The 11745-nt window shown below is 34.0% G+C and overlaps 1 protein-coding gene across 1 annotated transcript; it reads right to left on the bottom strand.

Annotated features, from left to right (window-relative positions):
* Positions 1-4074: 4074 nt before the first annotated feature.
* On the bottom strand, positions 4075-7432 carry LOC118039284 (aluminum-activated malate transporter 12). Its single transcript, XM_035045955.2, has 6 exons — positions 6904-7432; positions 6640-6780; positions 5559-5831; positions 5306-5427; positions 5072-5212; positions 4075-4842 (listed from the first exon to the last, which is right to left on the bottom strand). Exons 1-6 carry the CDS (start codon positions 7175-7177, stop codon positions 4207-4209), a joined length of 1587 nt encoding a protein of 528 aa, XP_034901846.1. The 5' UTR covers positions 7178-7432; the 3' UTR covers positions 4075-4206.
* Positions 7433-11745: the final 4313 nt, after the last annotated feature.

The following is an 11745-nucleotide window of genomic DNA, read 5'->3' as shown; positions in this document are numbered from 1 at the left end:
TTCCACTTGGGTAGGTCACCCATCACAATGAGACCATTATCTTTTCTGGGTAGGTCACCCATAAGAATGAGACCATTCTCCATTTTTTTTTTACCTGGGTAGGTCACCCATAAGAATGAGGCCATTCCTTCCCCTGGGTAGGTCACCCAAAGAATGAGACCACTCTTCCTTTTTCCTTGGGTAGGTCACCCATCACAATGAGACCATTATTTTTTCTGGGTAGGTCACCCATAAGAATGAGACCATTCTCCATTTTTTTTACTTGGGTAGGTCACCCAAAGAATGAGACCACTCTTTTCCCTTTTCCATCGGGCAGGTCACCCATCATAATGAGACCATACACACATTTTTTGTATTGATTATGGGTAAAGGAATCGCCAGATGGGGTTCCAGGTTAAAGGAGATCACCAGATGGGATCTCGGATGGATTTCCATATTGATCAAACTAAAGTAAGAATTCAGAGGATCGCTGGATAAGGATCTCGAGATGACTAAGTTTTGATCATAGTTTTTTGGGCTAAGGAGGATTGTTATAAAGGACAAAGTTTCAGATCAATCAAGCTTCGACCAGATCAGTTTCAGGAGTTCCGTTTTTGGGTTTATCTTTATAACACTTACTGCGCAAAACCCATGCTCCGTAAGTATTATAAAGAGGGGCATCTGTTGTAAAAAACCCATTTTTGGGTCCCCTGAAAAAAATAAAATAAATAGCCAAAAGAGGTTAGAAAAATAACCGGAGGCAGAAGCGTCCAGAAAACAGTCAGAAAAATGGTCAAGGAATTTAAAAATACAAGGATTAAATTTTTTGACAGTATATTCTTGAAGGATGAAAGCCCTATTGAGAAGGAAAATTTTGAATTTTGAGGAGAAAAGCCCAAATTTGGATTTTTATGGGCTTAATTGGATTTTTATTTGAATTTATAGAAGATTTGATTCCAAGAAAAAAAAAAAATTGATTTTTAAGTCAATTTGGGCTTTAATTAGAAGAAATTAAAGTTCTGGGGCCAAATTATGATTTTTAGGAATTTATTAAGTCAAATCAGGGGGCTTAATTGCATAAATATTGAAGTTTAATGGCCAATTAGGGACTTAATTGAGAAAATCCGAAACCAGGGACCAAATTGGAAGAGGCGCGTAAATGGAGGGGCTGCTAATTTTTCGGTTTCAGGGGCCTAATTGAAGAAATTGAAAGTTTATTAATCAATTGAGGGCTAAATTGCATAAATCAGATGCCAAGGACCAAAATGAAAAAAGGCGGCCAACAAGAAGGGCGGGGACCGAATTTGGAGGACTGATTTGAAGATTGGCCACTTAAATGAAACGGCGCGTTTTACTCAAAACGACGCCGTTTCATATACAAAAAAAAAAAAAAAAAAAAAAAAGAAAAAAAAGAAAGCAGAACGGTGTCGTTTTGAACGACACTGTTCAATCATCTCCTTCCCCCCGTTTTAGCAGAACCGAAGGCAAAAAATTTCGAAAATTCTCCCGCGTCTCTCTCTCCTCGCCCCCACCACCGCCGAAAGAGCCGACCAGCCGTTGCGTGATTGAAGGCGCACTAACCATGGTCTCCCACCCGTTCTGCCCCTATAAATATAGAAGAAAACCGAAGAGAAAAAAGACCCGAGAGAGGACCGGGAGAGAGAGGAGAAAGGGAGGAGGGAGGAGAGAAAGAACGAACGAAACAGAGGGAGAGAAGTAACAAACCGAAAACAAAGAAAACCGAAACCGAAAACCAAAAACAAACCGAGGCAGAGGAAGCCACTGAGAAGCCACAGAAAACAAACGGGGAAAAGAGGAAAAGGAAGAAGTTTCTCGCCGCCGTTTAGCAACGACAGCAACACCGCCCGGAGCCACCGTCCGCGAGCCACGCCACCGCAGCACCTCCAGCAACCGCCTCCTCCACGCCAGGTAAAATTTCTTCTTCCCCATCGTTTTTGTTGCAGGCGTTGCCTCCTGCATGCAGAGTTATGCATGCAGGAGGCGGGGGGAAGAAAATTAATTCTTCCCCCCGCTGGGCCTGGGGCTGCTGGGCCAGCCCGATTCTGGCCCAGCCTTGCAAGTCTGGGCCGATCTTGGCCCAGACTGTAGAAGTTTTTGGTTGGGCCGATTTCGGCCCAAATCCATTTTGGGCTGAGGTCGGCCCGACCCTTTATTGTTTTGGCTGAGCCTGACCCATTTATTTGGGCCGGCCCAGCCCCATAATATAATATATTATATATTATTATTATAAATTATAATATATGTGTGTGTATATGTTATATATATATATAAAATATTTAGGTTAAAAAAAATATATAATATTTTGAAAAATCTTAAAAAAAACAATATTGTTGATTTTCTTGCATATTTTTGTAAAAATGGTTTAATGTTGGTTTGTATTTTTATACCATAAAGATACAAAATCAGTGTTAAAAAATACCCGGTTTTCGTCAAAACATCAAAGATTTTCAGAATAAAAAATGTTTTTTGCTTTCAAAAAATTTCTAAAAAGTCCCTAAAAATGTTGTTGTTTTTTCTGCATATTTTTATTAAAGTGGATTAATATTGGGTTGTATTTTTTTACCGTAAGGATACAAGCTCAGTATTAAAATACCCGATTTTCGTCAAAGCATAAAAAAAAATTGTTTACAAAAATGTGTTTTCTTGCGTGTTGCATACGGCCAATACTCTAACATATTTTGAATGTTATTTTTTTTTATAAAAAAAATATATTGGAAGCTTAGAAAGTGTGTTTTCGCATAGATTTCTTAAACACAAATTATTTTCTTGCATTTCTGGATTTTACAACATGTTTGTAAAACTCCAAAGGGTATTGGCCAATATTCCAAAAACTATAAAAATCTTATTTTTGGAAAAGGAATTTATTTATTATTTACCGCTAATGTTTGGATAAAGAAATCCTTTAAAAGGATGAATATCCAAAATATTATTGGGAGTAATAAATCCACACACATTCTTGAAAGAAGCCTTGATTATAATCGAGGACATTTCAAATTTTTTTTATTATCCCACGATTTATGAGTCGCAAACTTTTGAAATATTAAGGAAAAATGAGCTTTCAAAGCACATGAAATCTCCTTAGATTTCTATCCAAAATCAATTGACGAGCCTAGAAAATACCAACACCATAGCAATTATAAAGCAAACCAAACACCAAGCAGCTTACCTTAGGTAGGGCGTACTAGGGGTGCTAATACTTCCCTTTACGCAACCAGTCCCTTACCTTAGAATCTCTGAAAGACCAGTTAGGTTTCCTAGTGACCAAAATACTAGGTGGCGACTCCAAAGAACCAAATCCGCAAAATAGAACAAAACGAAAGTCGTCAATCGAATGTCGCAAAAACCAACTTTTTTATTATTTTTTTTTGGGGTGCGACAATTATAATCTTGAAATCTTATTAAATATTATAAAACTAGTTCTTTGATAAAAATTAAACTATTTATTTAATATAAAACTATTCTTGTGATTTTATTTCACAGCTTCGATTTTTGACTTAAAGTAGTTCTTTCATAGAAATTAAACTTTGAATTAACCGTATTCATATCCTCCATAATTATGCAACTTCTTCAATGCCATGAATTTTGATCCAGGCTTGCCAACCCACTTTGCACCGGTAAAGAAGCAAATGTCACGAGTGGAAACCTTTCCAAGTACTGATCAATGCTTGTGATGATAATTTGAATTACTTTCTGGAGGAAGCAAATCTAAACACATAACCAAGAATGAAAAAGAAAATTAATATATAAGTTATTTAACAATATATTCAAGAAAATACACAAAATATCTCTCTAATATGTTTATAAATGATTTAAAAAATAATGATATTAAGCCAGCAACATAGCCAGAGAAATGTTATCACTTGCCATCTAGGTGGAATTATGTCATCTTTCATTTTCAGCATAATTTTTTGGTTTGCAAAACGCTACTCATTTACTCTTTTGGTGGAAAGAAAAAAAAAAAAGAAAAATAGGAGCTCTGATCAATTAGCTGAAATACTCGAAGCATATATATGAACAAGCTGGTACGTAGAGTTACATAATTTGAACACAAACATGAATATATAAAAGGACAAGGAATCAATAGTTAAAAGTTGCATTATATGATCACGAAAATAAACTCAATCAGTTCCAAAAGAATAACAGAAAGTAATAAGCTAGCTAAGTAACGATAACAATGGAGTATAGCCCAATATCCTTCGGTCTCCATCATTCTGCCCCTTGAGAAGAAAAATGATTGAGCGTAACATTAACCTTTTGGGTTTTAAAATTTACAATAACCTCATCTCCGGGTTTAAACTCTTTAAAGCATGCTATCCTTGCCAGTTCTTCAACCTCCTCGATAATATTATCTAACCTTGCCACCGTCTCTACTAGCAAGGAAGCGAACGCCGCGAATGGAAGTGCCTCCGAGAACTCAAGGCTTGTGATGGCTATTTTACTCAGCTGTGGCCTCAACACCTTCCTCTCCGCTGCTTCCGTTCTTGAATTTTCATTAGCCATCCTTTTAGATTTCCATTCGAGTAATGCAGAATTGTCGGTCTTGAAACTTGATAACGAGACTCCATTGTATTTCTCACGCTTTTGGCTAGAATTAGCGTGTGCAGCTGCTACGGCTAGCATGTTGGTGGCTTGGTTATTGTTGGAGCCTAGAAAAAGTCTTGGTTGAGACTTTAGGGCGTTGTTGAGGTCTTGCAAGGCTTCGTGGAGATTATCGGAGAGTATCTCAGGAGAGCAATGGCGTCGATTCCTTATACTATTGGCAAGCTCCATTAATGCTTTTGATAACTCATTGGTGACACGAATGCATGGATCTTTGAAGAGTACACGACAATGCTGTGGTGTCTAGCAAAATACAAGACATTTAAACGAATATCAATTAAGTTATGGATTTTATTAATTAAGATGGCGGGGAAAAAGAGATCAAATTAACTTGCTATGAAGCATTTTTCTAAGTTAGTCCATACTAACTATACAGCGTGCACCCTAACGTTGTTATTGTAAAATTTCCAAGGTATATTGATCAGGAAAACATAATGTTTAATATTAAGTTTGGAAGATCATATAATGATACCTGAATTTCAGATTGCAAACATCCATGTAAAGCTACAACAGTGTAACCGAAATGACGAAGAACGGCTCCTAGTTTCACATACTGTTGCCAAGGATATCTGCAATGCCTTGAGTGTCTTGGCTCCCAACTTGCATGTAATGCCTGCCCAAATTCGTGGTAACAAGAACATATTCAAAATATAAAAACCATTTAATTACTCAAGGTGACATAAACATACGGTATTAAAGAACTTACGAGAGTTTCATCTTGTGATTTTGAGTCTAATACTGCCTTGTATCCCTTGTAAATGGGATCCTCGGGTGACTTATCTTGGTTCGTTTCTTTCTCAACATTATTAAAATATTCATTGACACAAGCTGCAAGATTTAAATTGACATCAAATTGTTACAAGAAGCCATTGGAAAAAGCAAATAAAGGAATACAGAAAATTTGAAGGAAATGAAATATTCAGAAAGAGCAATTCTTGGTTTTGATGTTGCATGCATACCTTCTATAGATTTAGCTAGCCCTTCAAGCTTGATCACCGTGGAATTATGGAGGTCTTCTCCGGACCAAATGGGGAATATAAAAAGAGTCATTACTAGGCAAACACCACAACCAATGGCAATGGTGTAGAAGCGTTCATGTGCAATCTTTAATACATTGCTCACACGATAGCTTGACACAGTTATCAGATTAAAGGTCAAGAGGAATATGAGAACACCATAGTCATAGTTCCTCTTTATATAGGGAAAGAACCTCATGTATGTTGTTGCAGTTCCTGTCAAATTAAACACGAAATGATGTTTTTAAACAATGATATACCCAAAATCGTGAACTATTTGTTGAGCAATTACATTTTTTCTCTTTTGTAATGAGTTATTTAGGCATCGGATTAGATGTTTTCTACAAAAAGTATAATGATGTTTCATGGGTCTTGGATCATAGAACAAAACAATGTGAAAAATAAAACGAATATAAAAGATATAAATTTATATCAAGCTCTTTTGTTTTTTTGTTTTTTTTTGCCTTTGATGCATGTAATGGAAATTAAATAGATCCATATTTGAAAGTAAAGAAATTTAGCAAGATAAGATCAATTAATCAGCAGGGATTAGAACAAATGAATAACACAACAAACATTATTTTATTAGAATCTTTTACATGTTCCATAAGAAATTGTTCCCAAAGTGGAAGCTATAAATTATTTGGCATTTGGATGTTCTCCTTAAAAGGGAATCTGAGCACATGTAAACACGATTTAGAGTGCTGTTATACTGAAAGAACAACATAATCACCACAATAAAATAGGGACTAGAGGTCATAAATTGAAATTATGACCAGATGCTCTTCAGATAAATCTTAAGACTATCAACAGGCTAAATCAAGTGCCACTAAACGTGAAAATAGGTTAATTTTTTTTTAAAATCTTTTGTGACATGGAATGAACTTTAAACTATTTCCATCGAGCAACATCCTAGAAGACAGAAGCCATTGTTTTGAGAAAATGCTATTAGGAAGTTGTTTCTTCACTAAGCTAGAGGAAATTTCGAAAAGAACTTTCATCAAGGAATTAGCTGACTAATTACCTATCACAAAAACTGCGGTCCCAATGAAAACAGCTCGAAATACGAGCCCAGTTTTTTCTGCAATGTACCCTGTGAGAAATGCCAATGACCCTGCTAGGAGGGTTCCTAAGCCTCTATTAAGTCCTTTGCACAAGGTTGCTCCTGTCATCAAAAGAAAAAGGAAATGAATCAAACAAATGGATTTTTGTTATAATAATAAAAATCATAGCCAAACGATGAATATAATGGACGATAACAAGCAATCAGAGACGTAAATTAACTGACCTGCAGTGAACTCAAGCACAACAACAACGGTCATGACGGCCCAAATAGCATTCTGGCCTACCCCTTTGAACAATGGCTCCAGAAGATACAGCAAGGAAACCAATGTCAAAGACAAGCCAACTTTCAAAGCATGGACAACTCTCCTAGGATCATCCCGACCAACTCTCCAAACTGTTTGCCACAACAGACCAGGAAACCTTTTCAATTTCTCAGAAAAAGATTTCATGTTTTTCTTCAAATTCTCCTTAGCTGATATAGGCAAGACCAGCTCCATGATCACACGCACTCTGGAAGATCGACACCCTTAACCCTCTCTATATATATAAATGAGGTGATTGATCTAAGAAGCAAAAGGTTAGATTAATTTGTATATTTGGAAAGAGGTAAGATGATTAATCTTGGGTGTTGTGCGTTGTTAATTAATTAAGTTAAAGAAATGATTGATACATAATCAATGACAGGGAAAGTATTAAAGAAATAGTGTTGCTTCTCGGAATGCTAGTGGGGAGTTTTGATGTGATATGAGAACTCCAACTTCTTTGAGAGGCCTGTGCTAGCTCTATAAATATATATGGAGGAGAGTATTGCTCATCCGTGCATTCACATGTCCTCCATTAAAAAGTCCATAGATATTCAACATGGGTTGCTTTTCACAAGGGGCATTGTCAGCCGTAAGAAGAAAGCTTGAATCTGCTAACGACGTATGATTTCTTGTCTTATAGTATATATTAAAACAAATACATTTTTGTTTTATTGATGAACGTTAATGGAGGTTTCTATACGAGAGCCCCCCCCCCCCGTAAAGAGGATTCACCATGTGTTAGGACTTAGGTGCTATAGTTCAACAAACATCGAAGTACTTGTACCTCTTTGCCAAGACATTCATGTCGTTAATAACCCAAAGAGGGTCCGAATGCTTCATTACTGTCATTAATATTTGTGTCTGAAGGATGCCCTACAATTCAGATTTCCACATATAATTAATTAAGAGAGGTGGAGTGGAAATTCAGACTTGAGTAGGTATTTACGCCCATTCAGCACCGTTAAGCCTCTTATTGCATTAATTTTATTTATTTATTTTTTAAAAAATCCTTGGTTAATATTTATGCTAGTTACAAGAGAATCTTTGTCTTGCATTTAAATTAAGTTTACAACAGTATGACCTGCTATAAAATAAGTTAGAAAATCTAATCATTTAACTTGTGTTTAGAAACGTGATTCAGATATTATTTTTTAAAATTTAAATTTTTTTAATTTAAAAATATTTTTTTTTATTTTTTTTTGGTGTTCTGATATTAAAAATAATTTTAAAAAATAAAAAAAATTATTTTAATATATTTCCGAGCAAAAATTACTTTGAAAAACAACCGTTAACAGATTTTTAATCATACACTTAATTATAAGAGATAATTATTAATATTTGAAAGAGATTAACCTGCATTAATTGAGGCCTGGTATTATCCCCGAAGTGCAGGGACAAATCTACGTTATTGAATATATTTGCATCAAGAGTCCTGTGGTCTTATAAATATAAATCACACATAATGGCAATATGGTAATAACGGGAGGGAAAAAAGAAGCACAAGTCATTCTCAGATTACGATAGTTTTCTAAATTCAAGGAACATGTGATGGTGGAGTGGCCTTCTTAACTAGTTTGATTGACCCATTTTTCGGTCTCTTGGAGGTTTGGAAATTAACGAGCCCATAATTAAGGGCTCTTCATCTAAAGTTCTCCAGAAAAAAAAAAAAAAAAAAAACACATTAGAACACGTAAAATCTAGAGCATATGAAACTGATTAATGGCAGGGTTAATCAAAAAGTTGTGGATATTTGTGTTTTTGGGTTCAAACAGAGGTTGGTTTGGGAGAGCCTAAACTTGATTTGAAATTATGAAGTTGATGTCGTGGTTGAGGATGTTGACACGCTGCACTGTTGGGTACTCAGCTGTGCACCGCCGGTTAACCACCGAGAGAGAGGTGAGGAAGTTTTGTTTGACATGAAAAGAGAAGCTGGAACCACCCATCATTAAGAGTCACGAGAAATCCACAGCTAGCAAGTAGCTCAACGATAGTAACAATGGTGGAAAAGGGAAGCTTCAGAGCTAATAATACTTAACCTAACATCAAGAAACCAATTTCACATGGGTATGTTGTTCTCGAACAGCTGTGCTCCATTTTTTGTGTGTAAACTCTTTTCGTGCATTTCTCAACTTCTCCATGTGAGGCCCATGTTTGGCCATTTGGCTTTTGAAACATTAGTTAACACAAACTAAAAACTAAAATAATTGAAGATTCTTTTATTGTAATAGGTTTTTTTTAGTTAATATTATTTTTAAATTTTATTATTTAATATTAATTTTTTTATTGGATTTTCTGGTTTTCATAATATAAATCACGAATTTGAAAGGTTAATCCGATTGACTCAGGTTTTTTTTTTTTTTTTTTTTTTTTTATACCCTTATCATATATACATCATATTACTTTCTTTTTTTTATTCTTTGATTTTTTTTTCAATCAATGCTTTTTTTATTATTTTAAATATCCTTTATTATTAGATTTGTTTTTTATTGGGTTATCTCACTCTCATGACATGCGGGTTTAGCGGGTTTACCCGGTTGATTCATATTTTTTTTCTTAGTTAATTTTTTTTTCTAATTTTATCATTTAATATTGCGTTGATTGAGAATTAGGCTTCATGATTTGTTTTATTTGCTTTCTTTTAGGTTATTCCTGCTTCAAGACTCGATAATAATGCTTAACGAGTTAACTCGAGTCATTTTTTTTTATTTTAATTTTATCATTCAACATATGGTCGGTAGGGAATTGAGCTCCATAATTTATTTTGATTTGCTTTATATGATGATATATTAGTCTTATGACTAAGATCATGAGTTTTGGCATTTTAAGATAGGTTACATCTGGTTATTTTTTTAATATATTTTTAAGAGATTACCTCGATTTCATGACTCAGGTCAGATCCTTCAACATTGAATTTGCTTTTTATTAGGTTGTCCTCATCTCATGATCCAGATTGCAAATTTGGTGAATTAACCCAATTGATTCAGTTTTTTTTAATTAATTTTTTTCCCAATATCATCATTTAATATTGTATTTGATTGGGAATTATATTTCATGATTTATTTTAATTTTCTTTTTATTAGGTTATCCCGATCTCATGGTATTTAAATACCCGGTTTTTGTCAAAACATTGAAAAAAAACATGTTTTTATTTTCATGCATACAACCAACAAGTATCTAAAAGAAAAAAAATCATATCATATTTTCACACAACAAAAATTAAAAAATATATATTAACATGCATTTTGGCTTTAATAACCAGTTTGTTAAAGTTACGAGAACTAGACCAATATTTCAAAAATTTCAAAAAATCATTTTTTTTCTTTTAGTATCTAAGGTTACGACCTTATACGTAAGACGTATTCTAGATATTAAATTCTTTTGTTGATGTTAGTACGGTTAGTTTTTACTTGATAAGATAAAGATCTCTTTATCGAGAAAGACTTTTCTTAAATCATAGACGGATCAACAACTAGAAAACACAACAAGATCTTATATTTTATCAGACAATGAAACAATACAACTTATGTTAGGTAGGGTGTACTTGGAGTGTTAATACCTTTCTTTTACACAACCAGTCTTCAAATCCAATTTCTGAGATTAGTTAGGGTTCCTAGTGACCAAAATACTAGGTGGCGACTTTCATTCCAATTTTTCACTGATAAAAAATAAGAATTCATTGTCTCATCATATTTTCTAGATAGATAGATAATACAATTTTGAGAGTAGATGTTTTCGCCGCGACGCCGTACACGTGTGACACTCATGACTAAAAAATGGTGCTTAACTGGTTAACTCGGGTTGACTTGACTCATTTTTTGTGTGATTTTTTTTTAATTAAAACTTTTACAAATTTTATTGTTCAATATTGGGTTCGATAAAGTCGATTAAGAATTAAGCTTCATAATTTATTTTGATTTGCTCTTTTAGGGGTTATCTATGTCTTATGACCAGAGTCACGGATTTGGCAAGTTAACCTAGGTTAAATCAAGTCATTTTTATTTTATTTTATTTTTATAAGATTATATCGGTCTTATGACCCGGGTTATGAGTTTGATAGATTGATTTTGATCGTTTTTTATGTTTTTAATTGATTTATTTTTTAATCACATCTTTCAATATTAAAATGATTGAGAATTGAGTTTTATAATTTGTTTTAATTTGTTTTCTATGGGGTTATATCGGTCTTATTACCCGGATCACAAGTTTGATATATTAACTTGGTTTGCTTTTTTAGACCATTTTTTTAATTGATTTTTTTTATTTTATCCTTCAATATTGTGTTGATTGAGAATTAGGCTTCAAAATTTATTTTGATTTGCTTTATATGAGATTATGATAATTTTATAACTTGGATTATAAATTTAACATGTCAATCCAAGTAGACATAAGTCAACTCAATATCTATTTTATCTACAGTAGCAAGAACTTAGCTACAATTAAATTTCAATTCTTCATGGTTTTTTTTATAATATGATTTCTTACTTGAAAAATACAAGGGGAAACGGGGAATAATGCTATCCTTTCTGGGTATTCTGACTTTTCCCTGTTCTACTCGAGCATTTATTATTAGTTTTCTTCTTGTAGTTTTTTTCAAGTCCACATGCAGCCAACTAACACATTAGTTGTATATTGTAGTGATATTATTGGTGGTTGAGTTAGGCTTCAATCAGATAGAGAGTTTGTTTTGATATTATTGAGCTGTGATGTTTTGTGTCATCGGTGTTGTGTTGGGAGGTAAAAACAATGTTCGGTATTAACTA

Source organism: Populus alba, chromosome 1 (genome assembly GCF_005239225.2).
Source record: "Populus alba chromosome 1, ASM523922v2, whole genome shotgun sequence".
Lineage (NCBI taxonomy): Eukaryota > Viridiplantae > Streptophyta > Magnoliopsida > Malpighiales > Salicaceae > Populus > Populus alba.
The sequence above is the reverse complement of the archived record's forward strand: the minus strand, read 5'-3'. Positions and strand labels throughout refer to the sequence as shown.

Excerpts from the sequence above, each read along its gene's own strand:
- LOC118039284 (XM_035045955.2), bottom strand. The coding sequence starts at position 7,177 with ATGGAGCTGGTCTTGCCTATATCAGCTAAGGAGAATTTGAAGAAAAAC. Across the intron at positions 5,832-6,639 it reads GACCGCAGTTTTTGTGATAG|GAACTGCAACAACATACATG; the intron begins GTAATTAGTCAG and ends TTAATTTGACAG. Across the intron at positions 5,428-5,558 it reads GCTAGCTAAATCTATAGAAG|CTTGTGTCAATGAATATTTT; the intron begins GTATGCATGCAA and ends TAAATCTTGCAG.